Raw genomic sequence first — 24,011 nt, 5'->3', positions numbered from 1 at the left:
TGTTCAGACTAGAATTCAAAATGTCTTATTAGCTTTGGCTTTATTCAAAGAAATTAGAAATAATATTAATAGGGGAGACTATCAGTTCGAAATAAGCTGCAGGAAAAGCTGACAATTATTTAAAAGTAAATTTAAATTAAAAAATAAAATTATCAAGATTTGAACTTATGTCCATGTTTTCTATAGTGTTACAAGCCACCTGGGACAGGTTGTAAAAACAGCACTCTTTGTACTTGAAATTAATTCAATTAATAACAGTTATAGGTGTAAATTGTATTTTTCCAAACAACATGAATTTATAGCAAATAAAGACTGGGAAATAGATACTTTGTCATAATGTGAATAGCCTAAAAGAAAATGCAATCCAATTTGAAAAATTATTAAGAAATTATGAAAAAATTATAAATTATGGTAAACATGACAATGTGGTTTTTATAAAAAAGGTATTTTAAAAAATGTTTTTGTTGTAAAAAAAAAACAAAAAAAACATGAATATGAATATGTGGCACTCAAGTTTTTTTTATTATTATTATGTTATGTTTTAAATGTAAAATTACATTAAAAAAAATCTAAATTATGAAAAACATGAAAATATGGCATTCATAATTTTTTTTTTATTAAAAATGTTAATATTAATAAAATATTTGAAAAAATTCTAAATTATGAAAAGCATGAGAATTGTATACACATATTCATAAAGTTTTAAAAACATTAAAAAACAGGAAACAATTAGAAAAAGTGAAAAACATGGAAATGTGGAATTCATAATAAGTCATGAAAATAATTTTATTTTCATAGCTAGCAGTTATGAATGAAGATTGGCATCTCAAAAAGGCATATACATTCCAGCATTTTAATGGTGATGCATAATGAATTCAGCATAGCATAAGTTAATCATAAATAATGGTTAGATAAACAATCATTATGTATTTCAGGATTTACCTGCCTCTTGGCTGCTTTCATAATGATGTTTATTCAATATATTTTAATGAGATCGCTTGCTTCAGTTCCCAGATTAGCCAAAAGATTCAGTGGCCTTTGTTTGTCTCCTGCAAGAAAGTGACAGCACTTCTTAATTAGACTTAAAACACACTGCGGTGCCACCATACGGCGAAGCTTTTCTCAGGCGTTTTCTGAGCAGAGTGTGATTACAACACAATTCCGTAGAGCTTTGCTAATGAGGATGATATACATGCAACACACAACATTGCAATTTCCTGATTTGAAGATTTCTCAGCCATCATTTAATAATGTTTATGTTTAGCCACTCATTACTTTCACTGTGCAACTACTCCCGAGCCTCAAACAGTTCAGAATTACTATAACTAAAAGCTTGCAGCAAAAGTACAGCAGTTTCAGGGTTGTTAGGATTAGTATTATTTTACACAGTGTGTGTGTGTGTGTAGAGTGCTGGCAGTGCATACAGTATCAGTGAAGCAGCAGTTAGTGTCTTTCTATACATTTTCATGTTTCATTTCCTGAGACATTAATTAATGATACAGAATATTGCAGTTTTACTCAATTGACTTTATCTCTCCAAACTAAGGTCAGTGCTCTCTCCAAACATTGAACATGACCATTGAAACTGACTCTTAATTTAGCAAAACAGTTCAATTCCACGGAATAATGAAGTACCTCTGACATTTAGTCAAAGCAAATACTGACATCAAATTGTTCTCTATTGATTACATAACGCATTCAGCTACAGACACACAATATTCTGTTGAAAAAAGCTTGTTCACATTATAATGTTATGCCAAGTGACTGAAAGTTTGGGGTCAGTAACAGTGTGTAGGAAATTGCATACTTTGGGTACTACTATGGGTTTTGAATTTAATTCATGCCCATTGAAAAGTACATTCTATATAGTATGAATGTGTCATGTTGGTTTGGGTTTTGTTTTCACTTTCACGTTTCATGTCTTTTATTTTGTAATTTAGTCACCGTCATGGTTTCCTGGTTTGTCATGTGATTCCCTATCCCCTCATGTGATCCTGTTATGTGCTTCGCTGCTCTCATGTGTATGTTCTGATTGGTTCCCTTGGTTCATGCGTCACGTTCTCATTGGTTGATTGTTCATTGCTTCCAGGTGTGTCTTGCTACAGTAAGTCATTCATGAGTCTTTGTGTATAAATAGCCCTCATGTTTTCATTTATCTCTTGTTGAGTATTGTCCCTGTAACCATTGTTGGTGAGGTTCAAGTCGAGTCGAGTCGAGTTGTTTATTTTGTATCTGTTCACATTGGAAGTTAATAAATACTGCACTTGGGTTCTATCAAGCTTGCCTTCAGTGGACTACTTACAGCAGGGTTCACCAATCGGTCCTGGAGGGCCGCTGTCCTGCAGAGTTTAGCTCCAACCCCAATTAAACACACCTGAACCAGCTAATCAAGGTCTCACTAGGCATACTAGAAACTTTCAAACAGGTGTGTTGGAGCTGGTTGGAGCTAAACTCTGCAGGGACAACGGCCCTCCAGGACCGAGATTGGTGAACCCTGACTTACAGTATGTTGTAGTATGTAGTGGTGGGCAGATCGAAGCTTCGTGGAGCACTGAAACAGTTTAAGCAAATGTGCCGTATTGTGTTGAGACTTCGGAACAATCTGACACCCGTCTCCACGGTGACCCCTAGTGGTCAGAACAGTATAAATGCAACAAAAAACCCAGGCCAAACATGCATAAAAACACCTTTTACAAATCTTTTGGATTTTTTTTTCTTTCAAATGCAATTATCGAATCATCTAATAAGATTATCAAGTGTCTATATGTTCTTTTATCAATTGTCAGGGTTTGTTTTATGAATGGCTCAGCTAACAAGCCAATAAGAGACTATTAACTACCATTATTCATTTTAATTAATTATACTAATGTCTAATTAATACGTACACAAATGTATAAAACTGATCAGAGATCAGGTAAAGCCCACAGACATTTGTTCATTGATTCATGGGCTGACAGAGATCATCGCCCCCAGCGGTGAACCATTGAAATTTCGAAGTGTTTCGAAACAGTCATGACGTAATGAAGCCTCGTTTACTGAGATCACGTGACTCACGTGGCAGTTTGATACACGCTCCGAACCATTGATTCGGGACAAAAGATTTGTAAAGGTGTCGAAGCTTCATGAAGCAGTGTTTTGAAATTGCCATCACTAGTAGCCTATGAATAAATTTCGCATTTACTACATCCGCCATGTTCTCATTATCATGTGACCTACTTGCATCATTTGCGTCGCTTCACCGCCATTCATAAATCCTCGCCCGTGGCCTCATGGGATAGTAAAGTGTCCATCGAATGCGCACTTCAGAATCTCATCGGAAGTAGTAGGTCATCTTTTGGCGTACTGTTTTTCGCATACTATATTGTAGGGAAATATTCGATTTTGGACGTAGCGTAAGATTTTTTTTTCCAATAAATATTAAAGAAATTAATACTTTTATTCAGCAAAGACACATTCAATTGATTTAAAGTGACAATAAAGGCATTTATATTAATGTTACAAAAGATTTTATTTGGTATCATCACCAGCATGTGAAAAAAAAAAAACTGTGTAACCCAAAACATTTACACAACTGTTTATGAAAATGATGTGTTCAGATGGCTATGGATCAAGGGAAATATGTAAAATCTTTTGAGGAAAAGCTCAGTGGAGAACACTGAATAATTTGTTGGACGTGTAACACTTTGAATACGGTGTGTGGGCTCCGTGAAACAGCATAACGCATAAGTTTTAAACAGAGATGAGCAGACGAGAAACAGATGGACCGAAAAGAAGTATGACCACAGGTTTCCAGGCAGCTGCTGATTTCTGTTCATTACAGCCAGAAAACTCTCCTCATCTCTCTGTTCTCCATCAATCTGTTCCCTGTACCCTGTCTTTCCCTTTCCCATTCTGCCTGCATCTTTTGTCTCTTTTACAGTCCGTCCTTCATTTCACAGAGCCTTATATGAAGTCGAAGATGTTTGTCCTGGTGGTTAAGGAGCCATGAAATGATCTGGCTGCCTGAGTGTCTGTATCAGTCTTTTGTCTTCCACTAACAGCCTGTCACCAAAAGACTTTCCTCTTTAGCTTCTGCCATTAGTCTTGTGAGACATCACAGAGCTAGGTTACTGGCGTATCAATACTGAGAGAATGACATTAGTATTGACTGCATAGCTGAAGTCAAGGCATTGTAGCGACAGTCTTTTATTCTCAAACGTCTACATTAGGTGTACAGTATCATGACCGGACCCAATTCTCTTTTGAATTTGCTGGATCATTCCTACAGTTTGGTGGATTTTATGTCCCTATGAAACAATACTAACACTTTAGTTCCATCATTAATGAATAACTACACCCAAATGAGTAACGCAATATTAACATAGAAATACGGTAACACTTTACAGCAAGGTTCATTAGTTAACATGAACTAAGAATGAACAATACTTCTTCAGCATTTATTAATCTTAGTTAATATTAATTTCAACATTTACTAATACGTTATTAAAATCAAAGGTTGTATTTGTTAACATTAGTTAATGCACTGTGAACTAACATGAACAAACAATGAACAGCTGTACTTTTATTAACTAACATTAACAAAGATTAATAAATACTGTAACATCTGTATTGCTCATTGTTAGATCATGTTCGATAATACATTAACTAATATTAACTAATCAACCTTATTGTAAAGTGTTACTGTAACTACTATTAACTAACAAGAAACTCTGATTAATAAATTAGTAATCGTGCTCATTTGAATGTGGTAGTTCACTATTAGCTAATCATTAAAGTCCATCTGTGGTGAAAATCAAGTTTTTAATGTTGTTTATATCTATGTGGTGTTTTTAATACGCTTTAAGACAAACCATGTGCAAATTCATAAGTCAACACCATTGCTGAGTGTTTTCTCTTTAAAACTGCAGTGAACCAAAGATCAATGTGTGATCGTCAATGAGTGGATCTCTGAACTGGTGTGAGTGAGTGGAGGCGGGGCTAATTTGTATATTCATAGAACCGCGTATACTAATTGATGCAAGGGCAATGTAGAGTTACATTCAAGCTATTTTAAGGCATGACAATAAAATTCATTTTGAAATGTCATTTTGGTGATCAAAGATGAGTTTTTAGGGATAAAATTATTGACTAGGTTACTTTAACTACAATTTTTTTCCATACCTCACAGAGGACTACTAAGAACTACTATATACAGGTTCATAATAAATGTGAATAATGCATAATTAATTCTAACCCGGTTAGTAATGACTGAAGTATTACCAAATCCTTCAGAATGAATCACTCATTATTTGGAACAGTATATTCTAATGTGAAAATCACGATTACTTTCGGTTTCACTTTATTTTGATGGTCCCTTTAACACATTCTGTTGTCTAGAAGTAACATTGCACCTACATGTCTACTAACTCTCATTACAGTATTAGTAGAGTATTAGTAGACTGGTAGGGTTAGGGTTAGAATAAGTTGACATGTAGTTGCAAAGTTACTTATAGTCAGTAGAGTGTCTGTTGGAGGGCCATCACAATAAAGAGTTATCAGATATTAAGCAGACAGTACACTAATACTCTAATGAAAGTTAGTTGACATGTAGGTGCAATGTTACTTATAGTCAACAGAATGTTCAAAAGGGACCATCAAAATAAAGTGTTACCTTACTTTTTAATAAAGACTGAAGTCATTGTAAGCATTTGAGTTTTTTGTGAGGTTTTGGATAGTAACGACTCAAGTGTTACTATGTCCTTCTCAAGGAATTACTAATAAGTGAAGATCATGGTGATGCACTAGGTATTACCAATTCCTATAAGTATTACCAGTTCTTCTAACCCTAATTGATGGAGTGTATAGCTTTTCAACAAGCATGTAGGAAGACACATCATGGCCATATTCCAGGAGGACAATGTCATGATTCATCAGGCTCACATTGTGAAAGAATGGTTGGCGGGGAGCATGAAGAAACATTTTCACACATGAATTGGCACCTCTGAGTCCAGACCTTAAATTCATTGAAAGTCTTTGGGATGTGCTGGAGGAGACTTGAATCAGAGTGCTGGACTCTTGTATTGTCACCAAAAATGGATGCACCCCTTAGTGGAAATGAATGTTGTGATGTTAGGTGCATGCATTTTTGGACAATATCTTGTCAACTCATAATAATTCTACTATGAATCTTGACATTGTCATCCTTGAATATGGCCATGATGTGTCTTCCTACATGGTTGTTGAAAAGCTATACACTCCATCAATTAGGGTTAGAAGAAAATATAACATGCTAGAAACATAATAATCACCACAATAATGATCCAATCATAGACTCTGAAGCATTTGCCTATTTAAATCCAAACAGCGAATTCTTTTTGTATTTAGTCAGCTTGAAGCCAGAGCTTGACCAGTGTTTTTCTGATAGACAGACATTTTCTTCCTCCGATAAGACTAAAAATAACTGAATTTTTAACTTTTTTTCCAACAAAAATCCACCAACTCTAGTCTCTACCACTGAGTTAGTGAATTAGTGAATAATACAAATGTCCTTGAGGCAGCTGAGAAGTCCTCTAAGTTTTTTTCCCACTTTATTTATTCTGTTCACACCAAGTTTTGTTCTTCAAAGGCTGTTCAATATAGCACAATACACCAGTTGCATATGTTGCTAGATCTTTCTTAAGAGGTTTTTGAAACCACGTCGTGGAAACTGTCGTCCCAGCCTCTCGCACATGCTGACTTTCAAATGGAGCTGCCGCTTGGGCTCTTGTGGATCTATTACCATAATGTGTCTGCCATTTCCTTTGCTTACGCCCTACACGAAACTCTAATTTAAAGTGACTTTCCAGACACTCGTATTAAGTAAACCCCAGTGTATCTGCTTTGAATGGAGATGAGGTGCGAGTCCCAACAAAGCTTAAACAGTCAGAATGTCATCAGCTCTTATGCGGACAATTACGGCCCTTGTAAGGACACTTCACATTTTACTTTGAAAACACTCTGTATGGTGTTATATCAATAAACTGGCCCAGAATTCAAAAGCTTACTGGGAACTGCCATGAGCCTGCTATAGTTAATCTCGAATCTCTGTCCGGTAAGATAGCGGCAAGCCACTTTGATCAGAAACTGTTTGATCTCAGCCTCCAGACTCATATTAAAGGACCAGCAGAAGCCTATCATTAGCTGTGGCACTTTTATCTGCAAAGGCTGCATCAAAGCCACTGATCAGACAATACTATTCATAAATGGTGATGGAAATGCCATCTGGTTACCATTTTTACTGTGCAAAAACATTGAAAGTCTGAATGTTTATAAGCGTTTTTGTTTTGTTTTTTGTTTTACTTTATTTGTGCATTATTTTAATTTGAGCAACCACAAAAAAGAAAAGAAAAAAGTCCCTTGCTTTCTAATCTTTAACCTCTTGCCTTTGCTGATTAGCGCTTGTCAACTAAAAGGAAAGTGAAGCTAATTATTATCTGGGCTGGAAACACAGATGCTGGATAAATGAGAGTGTTGCACTCTGAATATGAGATGAGGATGTGTCAGACCTGTAACATTATGACAGCTTCTGACTGAGCCCTAAGGGGAACTGTCAATATTTACTGAGTGTCAAGCCCATTCAGATAACCTCAAGATGACTCATGCCCACCATATATTTGAGTCAAGTGGACTTTGAATGCAACTTCCGAAAAAAGTATAAATTATACTGTATATCGTATATTTGATAAAGTTGCATGATTATTGTAGAAAAGAAGTATTTGTCTGCAGTGCTGTAGAGTGCTAGATCTATCTATCTATCTATCTATCTATCTATCTATCTATCTATCTATCTATCTATCTATCTATCTATCTATCTATCTATCTATCTATCTATCTATCTATCTATCTATCTACATATCTATCTATCTGTCTGTCTGTCTACCTATCTACATATCTATCTATCTATCTATCTATCTATCTATCTATCTATCTATCTATCTATCTATCTATCTATCTATCTATCTATCTATCTATCTATCTATCTATCTATCTATCTATCTATCTATCTATCTATCTATCTATCTATCTATCTATCTATCTATCTATCTATCTATCTATCTATCTATCTATCTATCTATCTATCTAATCTGTCTGTCTGTCTGTCTATCTATCTGTCTGTCTGTCTGTCTGTCTGTCTGTCTGTCTGTCTGTCTATCTATCTATCTGTCTGTCTGTCTATCTATCTAATCTGTCTATCTAATCTGTCTGTCTGTCTATCTATATATCTGTTTGTCTGTCTGTCTATCTATCTATCTATCTATCTATCTATCTATCTATCTATCTATCTATCTATCTATCTATCTATCTATCTATCTATCTATCTAATCTGTCTGTCTGTCTATCTAATCTGTCTGTCTGTCTATCTATATATCTATATATCTGTCTGTCTGTCTGTCTGTCTGTCTGTCTGTCTGTCTGTCTATCTATCTATCTATCTATCTATCTATCTATCTATCTATCTGTCTGTCTATCTGTCTGTCTATCTATCTATCTATCTATCTATCTATCTATCTATCTATCTATCTATCTATCTATCTATCTATCTAATCTGTCTGTCTGTCTGTCTATCTATCTGTCTGTCTGTCTGTCTATCTATCTGTCTGTCTGTCTGTCTGTCTGTCTGTCTGTCTGTCTATCTATCTATCTGTCTGTCTGTCTATCTATCTAATCTGTCTATCTAATCTGTCTGTCTGTCTATCTATATATCTGTTTGTCTGTCTGTCTATCTATCTATCTATCTATCTATCTATCTATCTATCTATCTATCTATCTATCTATCTATCTATCTATCTATCTATCTATCTATCTATCTAATCTGTCTGTCTGTCTATCTAATCTGTCTGTCTGTCTATCTATATATCTATATATCTGTCTGTCTGTCTGTCTGTCTGTCTGTCTATCTATCTATCTATCTATCTATCTATCTATCTGTCTGTCTATCTGTCTGTCTATCTATCTATCTATCTATCTGTCTGTCTGTCTGTCTACCTATCTACATATCTATCTATCTATCTATCTATCTATCTATCTATCTATCTATCTATCTATCTATCTATCTATCTATCTATCTATCTATCTATCTATCTATCTATCTATCTATCTACATATCTATCTATCTGTCTGTCTGTCTACCTATCTACATATCTATCTATCTATCTATCTATCTATCTATCTATCTATCTATCTATCTATCTATCTATCTATCTATCTATCTATCTATCTATCTATCTATCTATCTATCTATCTATCTATCTATCTATCTATCTACATATCTATCTATCTGTCTGTCTGTCTACCTATCTACATATCTATCTATCTATCTATCTATCTATCTATCTATCTATCTATCTATCTATCTATCTATCTATCTATCTATCTATCTACATATCTATCTATCTGTCTGTCTGTCTACCTATCTACATATCTATCTATCTATCTATCTATCTATCTATCTATCTATCTATCTATCTATCTATCTATCTATCTATCTATCTATCTATCTATCTATCTATCTATCTATCTATCTATCTAATCTGTCTGTCTGTCTGTCTGTCTATCTATCTGTCTGCCTGTCTGTCTGTCTGTCTGTCTGTCTGTCTGTCTGTCTATCTATCTATCTGTCTGTCTGTCTATCTATCTAATCTGTCTATCTAATCTGTCTGTCTGTCTATCTATATATCTGTTTGTCTGTCTGTCTGTCTATCTATCTATCTATCTATCTATCTATCTATCTATCTAATCTGTCTGTCTGTCTATCTAATCTGTCTGTCTGTCTATCTATATATCTATATATCTGTCTGTCTGTCTGTCTGTCTGTCTGTCTGTCTGTCTGTCTGTCTATCTATCTATCTATCTATCTATCTATCTATCTATCTATCTATCTATCTATCTATCTGTCTGTCTATCTGTCTGTCTGTCTGTCTATCTATCTATCTATCTATCTATCTATCTATCTATCTAATCTGTCTATCTGTCTGTCTGTCTGTCTGTCTGTCTATATATCTATCTATCTATCTATCTATCTATCTATCTATCTATCTATCTATCTATCTATCTATCTATCTATCTATCTATCTATCTATCTATCTATCTATCTGTCTGTCTGTCTGTCTATCTATCTATCTATCTATCTATCTATCTATCTATCTATCTATCTATCTGTCTGTCTATCTATCTGTCTGTCTGTCTGTCTATCTATATATCTGTCTGTCTGTCTGTCTGTCTGTCTGTCTATCTATCTATCTATCTATCTATCTATCTAATCTGTCTATCTGTCTGTCTGTCTGTCTGTCTGTCTATCTAGTCAGTATCACCATAACGTACAATATCTAATACATTTATATTAAATAAATGTAGTTAATATGTAATTAATATAATATATTTATTTAATTTAAATATATTTTTGTATGTTTTTTTAAATGTGTTACAACTTGAAAATTCTCTTTAAACTTTTGTGGTTTGGGATTTAAACCCTACAAGCTACACAAAGTCTACTACTAGACAAACACGTTTCACACTCGTATGAAGAACTGCTATTAAAACGTGTTCTTTTCTTTGGTCGTGTCTTATCTTGCCTACAGCTCCCATGGTGAGTCAGGTGGATGATGCCCCTGATATTTACGACTCTTGAAATAAGTGTAAGAATTCATAGGTAAGCAATATGTAATATGAGTAAAATGATTAATGAGACAATAAAGTGTGGTCTTGTACATAGATACGATTGTGTATGAACATACACAAATATTGTAAAGATAAAAGATTGTATATTCATTTAAATGACTCGAAATAACCAAAATAAGTCACTCTAGATCAGGGGTGTCCAAACTCGGTCCTGGAGGACCACTGTCCTACAGTTTAGCTCTAACTTCTCTCAACTCACCTTTCTAGTATGCCAAGTAAGAACTTGATTAGCTGGTTCATGTTTAATTGGGGTTAGAGCAGGACAGTGGTCCTCCAGAAGCAGGATTGGACACTCCAGGTCTAGATGCAGGATCACAGCGTATCAACACTACTAGACGTACACGTCACTGTCAGTGATTTGAGGTCATGCCCTTTCTGTGGCTGTTGTTGAGTGCTCTGAATCTTCAGGCGGACACGTAAGAGCATTGTTCTGTGCTGAAGTATCACCCCAAGGTTCACAATTGTCTGGAAAAGCCTTTATTACTGTGACTGAACCACTTTTACCTCTGAAGGTCATTCCCTAACTAGACATTTTCCAGGTTAGATGACAGATTTTATCTTTTAAAAGCACATTATAAATACCTGCAATGTATTGTACAGTCATTATTGTCCTCGAAAGAGAAACTAAAGATATTCCAACGATCATAAAAATATGTTTTGGTATACAGACAGGTTACTATCTAGTGTCCATTAGTAGACAGCAGCTCACTTACCAGCAATTTCTAAATGTTTCCATCTTACGTCGGTGGACGATGTGCATGTAATCGATTTTGCTGTGAATTTCATCCTTGTCACCATTCATTGCATTACATATGCACTGATTTCACTCATTATCATAAAAGTATAAAATGTGTATTTCTTCAGCACACGTTATGAAAATGCCCTAGCTAGTGAAATATTTACAGGAAATTGTTTTTAAAACACTTATTCATTTAAGGTGGAGATTGGGACTACTATTGACTCACAAATATCAATATTTACAGCCAATCGCTGTAAACTGCACAGACTGGACACATGATGAAAATGGAGAAGGTATGAATGAAGCATTTGGAAGCTGCATAAGTAAAACATTTAAAACTTCACAACCTGATGTTCACTGATGAAAGATGTGAGACTGGGTGAGAGTGAGAGTTTCATACAGGTGGAGCTACACTAAAACTTTTAAAACATCAAGCTTTTATTTCAGTAATTTGTTTTTAGGGAAATGATGAATGCAATGCCTAGGGCTAGTTGAGCACAGTTCAATTTGTTGAGAAGAGCAGAGTGTCGTATCGATGGATGATTTCGGAGGGTTTTCAGTCCACGGGAAGAATATACAGAGAAGAAAAAAAGTAATGTTCTACTTGAAAGGTAGGTACTTTTTTTCTTCATTTCGTTATATAAAAAAATCAACAATAAATGAGTAACTTAATTCATAGAGTCTGCATGTTTATCTTTTGTGCTTTTTTTATTTCTCGAGTGTTTTCTCTATGTAGTAAAAGGCCCAACTTGTGAAAACACAGATATTGTTTATACATTTGTATTATATATGCCAAATCATATTATGCAAAACACATAGCTGAAAATTGCTGCAAAAATGTGAGATCAAAAAGATAATAATTAAAAAAAAAAAAAAAAATCACTAAACCTGGCCATTTTTACAGCATTAAAACAACTGTTTACTATAGAGCAAGCTATATATGTAATATGAAAATGCATTTATATACCATGCACAATCTTCAAATAAGCATGAACTAAATGAGGTTGTAGAGCAAACAAGTGGAAATGACATTGGCTAAATAACTGATAAAATCATGTGGACTGATGTGGTCACTAGCAAACCCTCCCTGCTTTAACCTTTCAGAATCAAGGCTGACGTTGAATATACTGATGAAATTACCTTTATTGCCTCCGTTTTGCATGTTTATGCATTGAAGTCTGAATGACTGATCCCTCTCGGCAGATGTTTCAGGACTTAAACATAAGGTTCTTTTGATATATTCATCAGTACACTGGGTACGGCAATAGATCATGTTTGCATAATGAATTAAGGTATTAAGGATGGGAGCTGCCATTTGCTTTGCTCCAGAGCGGTGGCCTGTTTACTTGCAGATGACATTCATCACAGCCAAAGTCAGATGCTTAATGTGCATGAAACCAACACAAGCATCAAGCTCCTGCTAGAGAGTGAAACAGAAACAGAACGACGTTCTTTCAGCACTTTAGAATTATGAATTTAGCATTTCTCATCACACACTGTGAGAGTGAAAAGCAAGGGTAATGACTGTTCACCAATGCAATTTACAACGGCCCATTCCTTCTTTAATTTCCTATTGACCGGAGGATCCGTGCCTGATCTGTCTGACTTTGGATTTGAATTTATAGATGTTTCCTAATACATAAAAATGGTTCAAGCTGTGAATAGTTTGCATTTGAACATTTGAAACTTGCTTACTATACATTTTAAATGGAAAATACAAGCAATTAGATGCTTCATGAACCAGACTTCACCAAAAAATTTACAAGGTAAATATATATACATATGAAGCATCCAATTGCTTGTTGTTTTTTTGCCATTTAAAATGTATAGTAAAATGTTCAAATGCAAACTATTCACAGCTTGAACCATTTTTATGTATTAGGAAACATCTATAAATTCAAATCCAAAGTCAGACAGATCAGGCACGGATCCTCCGGTCAATAGGAAATTAAAGAAGGAATGGGCCATTGTAAATTACATTGGTGAACAACAGTCATTACTAGCTAGAACAATTTTTATGCATATATATATATATGTATATATATATATTTATACATACATACATATATGCATTTATAATGCATCATTGCTGAATAACATAATTTATTTGTGTTTGATTTTATGTGTGCGTGTGTGTGCGTGTGTGTGTGTGTGTGTGTGTGTGTGTGTGTGTATAAAATCAAACATACAAATTAATTATTTTATTCAGCAATGATGCATTATAAATGCAAAATAAATGAATAAACAAACAAACAAACATAAATACATACATACATACATACATACATAAATAAATAAATAAATAAATAAATAAATAAATAAATGCAGTTCTTTTGAACCTTTTATTCATCAAAGAATCCTCTAAAATCCACAAAGAATCCACAAAAATATTAAGCAGCACAACATTGATAATAATAAAAAAATGTTTCTTGAATGATTTCTGAAGGATCATGTGACACTGAAGACTGGAGTAATGATGATTTCAGCTTTGATCACAGGAATAAATTATATTTTAAAATCAAATAGAAAACAGCTATTTTATTTTGTAATAATATTGTTACGAACTGCTCAGAGACACAAAGTAGGAGATCCAAATGCAGCTTTATTGGCTGGGGCAATCCAGAGGCGTAATCCAAAGTACAGGCTAGGGTCATACACAGGCAGGTAGTCAAAACAAAGAAACAAACAAAACAAACAAAAAAGGCAGGGACCAGAGGCAAGAGAGTAATCCAGGGACCAGAGGCAAGAGAGTAATCCAGGGAACAGGGCAAGATATCAAAAACCAAGAAACAAGAAAACCAGGGAACCGCTCAGAAATGCAGTGTAACACTTAACAAGACTTCGCGGTGAGTGAATGAATGAACAAGGTATAAATAGACTGAGACTAACAGGGTGATGGGACACAGGTGAATGCAATCAGTGATAATGAGGTACAGGTGAATGTGATGAATGTTCAGAGATAATGAGTCCGGTCAGTGAGTATGGGAATTGTAGTCTGAGAGTGAACGTGAGTGTCTGATGTGGAGTGCCCTCTGGTGGCTCTCAAGGGCACTCCAGCTGGTGACCGTTACATAGCCCCCCCTTTAAGGAGCGGATTCCAGACGCTCCTAAATTGTCCAGGAGGGTGGTGGAGCGGAGGCGGACCCGGGGGCGGGATGGAGGGCCAGGCCCGTGCAGCGGAAGAGGACCTGAAGACTCCGGCAGGGCGGAAGGCCAGGGCGGAGCAGGCTGTGCAGGCGGCCAGGGCGGAGCAGGCGGCCAGGGCGGAGCAGGCGGATCCAACGGTTCAGGAACATGAACGGGCTCTAGAACAGGAACAGACACCGGCTCAGGGACAGGAACAGACACCGGCTCAGGGACAGGAACAGACACCGGCTCAGGGACAGGAACAGACACCGGCTCAGGGACAGGAACAGACACCGGCTCAGCGGCGGCCATCTTTTCCGAAGACACTGGCTCGGTGGAGACCATCTTGTCCCGAGACACTGGCTCGGCGGTGGCCATCTTGTCCGAAGACACAGGCGTGGAGTCGGCCATCTTGTCCGAAGACACAGGCGTGGAGTCGGCCATCTTGTCCGAAGACACAGGCGCGGAGTCGGCCATCTTGTCCGAAGACACAGGCGCGGAGTCGGCCATCTTGTCCGAAGACACAGGCGTGGAGTCGGCCATCTTGTCCGAAGACACAGGCGTGGAGTCGGCCATCTTGTCCGAAGACACAGGCGTGGAGTCGGCCATCTTGTCCGAAGACACAGGCGTGGAGTCGGCCATCTTGTCTGAAGACACAGGCGTGGAGTCGGCCATCTTGTCCGAAGACACAGGCGAGGATTCGGCCATCTTGTCCGAAGACACAGGCGTAGAGTCGGCCATCTTGTCCGAAGACACAGGCGCAGAAAGAGGAAGAGGAACAGATTCAGGCTCAGTATCCGGATCAGATTCAGTCTCGGCGGGACGAGACTCTTGACGGGCGAACGTGACGTGAAGCTCAGTCTCTGGATCGGCTGACGTGACGTGAAGCTCAGTCTCTGGATCGGCAGAAGTGACGTGAAGCTCAGTCTCTGGATTGGCAGAAGTGACGTGAAGCTCAGTCTCTGGATCAGGATCAGCGCGCTCTGAGCTTGACGGGACCAGCGTCAGCGAGGGCTTTGAGCTGGATAGGACCAGCGGCGAAGAGGACTTTGAGCTGGACAGGACCAGCGATGAAGAGGGCTCTGAACTGAACGGAACCAGCGGCGAAGAGGGCTCTGAGCTGGGCAGGACCAGCGGCAAAGAGGGCTCTGAGCTGGGCGGGACCAGCGGCGAAGAGGGCTCTGAGCTGGACGGAACCAGCGATGAAGAGGGCTCTGAGCTGGACGGGACCAGCGGTGAAGAGGGCTCTGTGCTGGACGGAACCAGCGATGAAGAGGGCTCTGAGCTGGACGGGACCAGCGGTGAAGAGGGCTCTGAGCTGGGCAGGACCAGTGGCGAAGAGGGCTCTGAGCTGGACGGGACCAGCGGTGAAGAGGGCTCTGAGCTGGGCAGGACCAGCGGCGAAGAGGGCTCTGAGCTGGACGGAACCAGCGGTGAAGAGGGCTCTGAGCTGGACGGGACCAGCGGTGAAGAGGGCTCTGAGCTGGACGGGACCAGCGGTGAAGAGGGCTCTGTGCTGGACGGGACCAGCGATGAAGACTCTAGCTTGGCGGGCATGTCGCTTGCTGTCTCAGGGGCGGCGGGCATGACGCATACTGCCTTGGCTTCGGCAGATCTGGCGTGAAGTGCGGGCTCGGCTGGACTGGCGTGAAGCTCTGGCTCGGCAGACGTGACGTGAAGCTCTGGCTCAGGAGATACTGTGGGTTCACGGAGCTCTTCCTCTACCCCGCCCACAGTAAACGATGAGCCACTCAACAAAAGGGCCAGGTTGATATACTGCTCTAAAGTCCCGTGAGGATCATGCCAGGGCATGAATGAACTGAGCGGTTCAGATAGTCCTCCACGAAAAAATATCTTTAGGCACTCTGTGGTCATTGAGGTGAGATGTGCCAGTTCAATAAACTCTTCGACATACCTCTCAATCGAACGATTCCCCTGACGGAGACGCAGGATTTGTGCACCTGTGTCCATGGTTGGCATGGCTGCTGGATCTTTGTGTGGCGAAGTCTTCTGTTACGAACTGCTCAGAGACACAAAGTAGGAGATCCAAATGCAGCTTTATTGGCTGGGGCAATCCAGAGGCGTAATCCAAAGTACAGGCTAGGGTCATACACAGGCAGGTAGTCAAAACAAAGAAACAAACAAAACAAACAAAACAGGCAGGGACCAGAGGCAAGAGAGTAATCCAGGGACCAGAGGCAAGAGAGTAATCCAGGGAACAGGGCAAGATATCAAAAACCAAGAAACAAGAAAACCAGGGAACCGCTCAGAAATGCAGTGTAACACTTAACAAGACTTCGCGGTGAGTGAATGAATGAACAAGGTATAAATAGACTGAGACTAACAGGGTGATGGGACACAGGTGAATGCAATCAGTGATAATGAGGTACAGGTGAATGTGATGAATGTTCAGAGATAATGAGTCCGGTCAGTGAGTATGGGAATTGTAGTCTGAGAGTGAACGTGAGTGTCTGATGTGGAGTGCCCTCTGGTGGCTCTCAAGGGCACTCCAGCTGGTGACCGTTACAAATATTTCAAAATATTACTGTTTTTACTGTATTTAGTCTAATCAGTCTGGGTTAGCAAAGGCTGTTTTCAAAAACATTTAAAAATCTTACTGACTGATAATATAATATAATATAATATAATATAATATAATATAATATAATATAATATAATATAATATAATATAATATAATATAATATAATATAATATGTTTTAAATGGAAAATGTGTTTGTATCCCTTTTTAAAGTTTATATTCCTATTTTTGCTATTCAGTATACATTTATTATCAGCATTTATCATTGGTTTTCTTGCTGTCCGTGACCTTATCAGAACAGACCTGTGACCCATTTTGGAGTCGTGACCCACCAGTCAGTCTAATCAATAAGGTTTTACACACACACACACACACACACACACACACACACACACACACACACACACACATTTCCAGCATAAGGAACGTGTACAGTCCGTGCGTGCCTTGTGTTAGAAGGATGTGATACCTGTGAGAAGGTGTGTGATGGTGGTGTTCCCACTGCAGTGCTGGATCAATGCGTGAGGTGTGTGCATGTCAGGCTGGGGCGAGGACCCAGTCAGGACAGGTGCAGGTCCTCAGCTCATGCTCCCTGCACTAATTAAGTTTAGGGGCTTTGTGTGTCCGTGCTTGGTTACTCTGGCAGCCTACGAGGACTCAACGTGCAGGGATTTACCCGAGAGACGTAATAAACACGGTCTTACTTCTTCAAATCACATGTCCTTTGTTCATTCTCATGGGAAAGGGTTTTCTTCATGGTCCCTTAATCCTGTGCTTGGAGCCTGTTTTTACCACTCTTCCCTTTCCTCTCCCTCTCTCTCTCTCCATCTATATGTCTTATATACCCTCCACCACAGAAGCTTGTTGCTACAAAAGGGGTTATTTTAAGAGCAGACACTAACTCACTTGGGACATGTATTGCACTCAGCTCCATCGGTCTCTTCCTTTGACAGCCTGGAGGATTGGAAGGTGCCGTCACATTACTTATTACAGGACATAACGGCAATTACAATTCAGATTGTTTTATTGTTATAAATATTAAATTATTTTTAATAATAATATGTAATATGAGCATTCATGTAAAATTTCAGCCATTAATTCTTTAATAAAATTTTTAATGTGACATTATTTTGTTGTTAAAATCTATTTCTACGCATAATGTGCAAAATTTTGGTAATTCTGGTAATTCCCCAAATAGTCTATCTATCTATCTATCTATCTATCTATCTATCTATCTATCTATCTATCTATCTATCTATCTATCTATCTATCTATCTATCTATCTATCTATCTATCTATCTATCATCTTCACTCATGGGACAACAGACGTTTGATCACCTGAGCTGTAAATGACAAATGACTAGTACTAAAATTATAATGGATAAAATTGACATAATTAACAAATACTAAAAGACATATTAAAAAAATAAAGATGAAGAAAAATAACTATTACAATAGGGACTTGGCCCCAAAAACAAGACATTAATAAAAATGACAAAACACAACAAAATTACAAAAACTTCTACTAAATTCTAAATAAAAATGGAAAATATAAAAATAAAAAGTATTATATATAAAGTTATGTTACTCTAGATGGTTACTCTTGATGGTCCTTAACTCAATCTATAGGGCGCAGCTGATTGGTTCCCGGTGTTTCAGTAGCCAATGAGCTCGCCGCTCAGCCTTCAGATACTCAGTCAGTATTTTCTTTAGCAGTGCAGCGTGCTTTCAGAAACCCTCCACCTTCCCCAGCTCCACCTGTATAGATCTGCTACGGGTAATTCATGTAAGTTATATTGTACAGCAGCAGCATGTCTTACTCACAGCGTGTTGTGTGTGTATTGGCAGTAGCACGTCCTGTACTTACTCTGCAGACGCAGCAGCAGATCTATTCCACCAGACCAAACACATCAACATTGTCTTATCCATTACCATGCCAAACACTCAGAGAGCTGTCATGACTCAGTTTTCATATAGTTTATTTTATTGCTTGCTTCAAAAAAGTATTTATAGTCAGACTCTAAATTCTGATTGGATGAGCTGTTTGTGTTCACTACTTTGACTAACAAACTATATTACTTAGTGTTAATAACTGTTAATTTCAGTTATTAATGTCCTTATTTATTGTACATTTGTTTAGTTTTTTTATATTGACACTATGTTATAAAATTACAGTGATCAGAACACACATCTCCTCCCATGATAAAACCACTAACACATGGCGTCTCATGGCTAATGGTGCAGTCATATTTACCTTAGTATGGTGAAATACTGTGGGATAAATGCAGCAATCTTAATAGGAATCCTCATTATCTGGGGTTTGTGTGAGGGGATAGTGAGGCGAAAATGTGTAAATCCATGACTGAGACTCAAATTATTTACATTTCTGCAGTACTGATTTATCCAGACTGCCATACAACTATTTACAACTCTGTTCGAAATATTCACTGCGTCTTCCTCAGTATGCAAAGGGAGAAGTCTTCAGGCGATTACTTTGTCATTCAGACACAAACCACGAAGGCTCGCCTGAACTATTGTGCTGTACCTGAGCCTCGGAGAGCCGGCAGACAGGCACCTGCTCACGGTGATTTAGATGATCACAAATAAAGCAAGTTCTAACATCTCCGTCTCAAGACCAGGGCTTTTGAGGCTTATATTAACAAACACATGAGTGTGCCAGCACAAATGCAACAAAAACTAATTGAGCAGTGGCCAGATGGCCGGCTACACACCGGTCAAGTAAACATCCACACTCGCGTGGAATCAAGCCAAAGGTTTCACTAACCTAAAATGAGAACTTCTTCATGAGAATGAATATATCACACTGACAGTTGATAAGCTTTAGATAAACATCTTTCTTTTTTTCTTTTTTTTAGAAATAAAATAATTTGTGTTTGAATGTTGACATGAAATTTCAAGCACTTGTGATCAGCATTTTGACACGCTTTAATAAATCTAAAAGTACTTTGAAAATGTTTTAGCTCTACATACATTTTTTATGACCTCACATTAATTGAGAAACTACATGAAATATTTGTGCTCAAAAACAACCATCAAAGCACAGTTTCTTTTAAAAAGAACTAGTGAAAGGTTTTTGGTCATTAAAAATGATGAAAAAGTATGTATGTATCTTAAAGTCTTTAAAAAAAAAAATGAATAAAGAAAAAATAATAATACTGATAATTATAATTCCACCAATGGCTCCAAGAAAATAAGATTAACATTCAGCTATAAGCCCTCAGCAATATTCAAACTGTAAAACAATTATGAAACACAAAACAATTCAATTCAATAATTTATAATAATAAAGAAAAGAAATATCAAACCAGTGTTTTGGCTAACAGAGTACATATGTATAATTTTAATTTAAAATCTTATTCATGTTACATATAACCACTTAATGTGAGTTACGTAATCAGATATGTTTTCAAATAATGTATTATGTTATTACCCATTTATTGAATGATACGTCTCCTGTCCCCATGTTAAGAGAAATCACACTGTACATATGCGTGAATTTGCATTTCCTTCATCCTGAAGCTTATTAATTTCACTTTTGGTTTGAAAGGGCCTTTACTTTTGCCAAAAACACAAATAGAACAAACAAACAGCCCAGATGAGAAAAAGGAACACAAAAGTACTGTAACACATTGCTTTCTATAAAAAGTAACACAATATTGTAATGCATTACTTTGTAAAACACTGTATATACATATAAAATGATTTATAAATATTGATGTGCTCCTTAAAAAAACTTTATTGAAAAAAAAAACTTTAATACTGTGGTTTAATTCTAGTAATACCATAGATTTTTATTTCTAAAAAGATTTATTTTTATTTTGATAACTCCATATTTATGCATCTGAAATGTAAATGTAAACACATTCTGGAATGGCTAATTACTCTTAAGTCTCATAAGCCGTGGTTTGTCAGAGCAGTCGCTGGTGTTTGTTGGAAGCCGCACACAGTGGAAATGGACAGTATCAGATTGCACCTCTTTGTCCTGATTACCAGAGCTGTGCCTATAGAGCAAGAGCTTATTAACATGGATGAGGGGGTCTGAGGGGGCTCAGCATAAATACCTGCACACGCCCCGCTCGTGTCACACAGGTGAGTCATGACCTGCCAGGCCTTCAGCACCAGCGATTCCTTCACGACTCTGAGCGGAGATTCGCTGCTCATGCACCACAGCGGAGCCGCAGACTGCCTGCCCGTCTCCAGCCATGCCAACATGGGCCCTCCAGGTAAATCTGAAAACAATGCGTAATGCCAATAATACAATGCAACTGACTATATCATGGAGCGTAGTTAGGAGAGCTAATACATAGTCGTATTGGCTTTTGTTGCTGGTAACTGTACAGTACTTTTGTGCAAATCCACATGGCATTTGGTGCAATACTGTGTGTTTGGCTGGTAAACACTTTTTACATTTATTATTCATATGTAGCATAATATTTATTTTTTAGGCTCTGTCATGTTAATAATTTTTGCATATTGTTGAGCCTATGCAGTTCATGGTAGTACATTTCAATGTTGATTTATTTTTTGAGTATTATGAATTTGAGACAAAACCATGCTATAACGTTTTAAAGTTTGGGATCTGTAAGATTTTTAAACGTTGTTGAAAGAAGTCTTTTTGCCAAGACTGCATTCATTTGACAAAGACAATTCAGTGATATTACGCAAATTGATCACAATTTCAAATAAAATTGGGTTACATTTTATTTGGTAACACTTTATTTTACAGTGTCATTGTTACACGTTACATATTTACTATTGTAATACTATAAATTATGCATAATTACATGCAACTAGCCCTAAACCAAACCAAACCACATAAAGTATGTAGTTACTTAATTTTACTATTTAAATGTGCTTAAATGTATAATAACAAAGACACCTTAAAATAAAGTGTAACCCTTTATTTTAAGGTGTCATTGTTACAGTGTAATTATACATTTAAGTACTGAGTAATAATAAGTAACTACATGTACTTACTAAAGGGTTAGAGTTAGGATTGGGGTTTGGTTTAGGTTTAGTTGCATGTTATTACACTGTAAAAAATGATTTTTTGGTGAAGTAAATACTACTGGAAAAAAACAATGTAATTTACATGAAAAAGTTAGTTCAGGCAAGAATTTAAAAAACGAAGTAAATTCCATATCAGTACTTAATTCAAGCGAGTAGAAATGAAAGCGTAAATATCAACTCAATAAAATTAAGTAAAAATTACTCAGCTTTTCTGATACTGGGGTTCCCATCATGCACTGGACCTTGAAAAATTAATGAGGTTCATTTTTCACTGGTTTCCAGCTGTATTTACACTGTTTTATCATTGCTTTTGTTGTCAGGATTAGTAACTTGCCATTTTGTGACATTGAGTAAATTTTCTGCTCAAAATGACACATTCAAACACAAAAACGATCCATCAAATGTTACCGTCATTGTGTATTGTCTACCAAGTATTGAGGTCTTTGCATTCACATGATGCTTAACATCTGACATGCTGTAGTATAAATTACTTAGATAATCTAAGTAAAGCACATACTATAAATGACTGGTATAATTCAATATTATTGTTTGAGTGAAATGTAATGCAAAGGAAATTTCAACTAAATCGATATTAATCAACCTTTTACTAGCCAAGTTAAAATGACTAATTTTCTGTGTTACTTTCACTTAACTAGGTTAAGTAAAGTTTACTTAATTCCATATTCCAAGTAAATTTAACTTAAAGATTTCTAATTAAAGCTACTGATGAATATGTTTAGGTTTTTACTTGGCAAATCTTTGTAAATTTACTAGCATTTTCTGAGTGAAAAAAGTTGCCTAGCTTTTTTCAAGTAAATCCTACTCCAAATTTTTTTCAGTGTATGCATAATTTATAGTTATTACTAACTATATATAACATGTGTAACAAGGACACTGTAAAATAAAGCATTACCTAAAATTGTATTATATGTTAAAATGTAATTTATTCCTGTGATGAAAAGCTGAATTTCAGCATCATTACTCCAGTCTTCAGTGTCACATGATCCTTCAGAAATCATTCATGCTGATTGGAAACATCTCTTATAATTATGAGTGTTAATATTTCTGTGGAAACCGACACTTTTTGTTGATTCTTTGATGGATAGAAAGTATCAAAAGAACAGCATTTGATTTGAAATAGAGTTTCTTTGACATTATACATTTCTTTACTGTCCATTTAGAAAACAGTTGCAATTGTTATGGAATAAGTTGGAATAAGTTATAAAGTTGGACTTTTGTAGATCAGTCTCAAATCTGAGATGACAGCATTTGTCCAGTGGGAATACTTCCCATATAGAGGATTTTTTTTTTTTTTTTTTTTTCAAAATTAAAAACAGAGACCAAGAGCAAGGTGAGAAACGAGAGAGAGACTGGACTATGAGCGAGTGTCCTTTCGACCTAGTCTATATGACCCTAAAGTTGTCATATTATTTGGTATTATCTCCAGTCATCACTCACCATCTGTCTGACTCTCACTGAGGAAGTGACCTTTCCTGAGATCTCATCTCTTTTACCCTGGGGAAATACTCTTGGAGAAATAGCACCAAATCAAAAGTATAATGCACTGACCAATGTCTTTTCATATCAGAAACGCTAATTTCTCTTTCGTCTCTTTCGTTCACCAAGGCAGCATTTATTTGATCAACAAAAAAGCAGTAATAATGGGAAATATTATTACAATTTAAAATAACTGGGTTCTATTGTAATATATTTTAAAATGTAATTTATTCCTGTGATGCAAAGCTGAAATCTCCAGTCTTCAGTGTCACATGATCCTTCAGAAATCGTTCTGATATGCTGATTTGCTGCTCAAGAAACATTTCTGATTATTATCAATGTTGAAAACAGTTGTGCTGCCATGATACATTAATTTCAGGAT

The 24,011-nt window shown here is 36.9% G+C and overlaps 1 protein-coding gene across 1 annotated transcript in view; it reads left to right on the top strand.

Moving 5' to 3' along the window:
* Positions 1 to 21,218: 21,218 nt before the first annotated feature.
* Positions 21,219 to 24,011, top strand: part of pou1f1 (POU class 1 homeobox 1) — a gene marked incomplete at its 5' end in the record, with an annotated part of 14,249 nt that continues 11,456 nt past the window's right edge. Inside the window, one exon of the mRNA XM_084122590.1 lies at positions 21,219 to 21,345. Within this exon, the coding sequence (XP_083978716.1) occupies positions 21,219 to 21,345 (127 nt within the window). The remainder of the gene's footprint in view (positions 21,346 to 24,011) is intronic.

This window comes from Abramis brama (genome assembly GCF_963993115.1).
Source record: "Abramis brama genome assembly, chromosome: 8".
Classification (NCBI taxonomy): domain Eukaryota; kingdom Metazoa; phylum Chordata; class Actinopteri; order Cypriniformes; family Leuciscidae; genus Abramis; species Abramis brama.
Note: the sequence above shows the minus strand (reverse complement) of the source record. Positions and strands in the feature narration are given on the sequence as shown.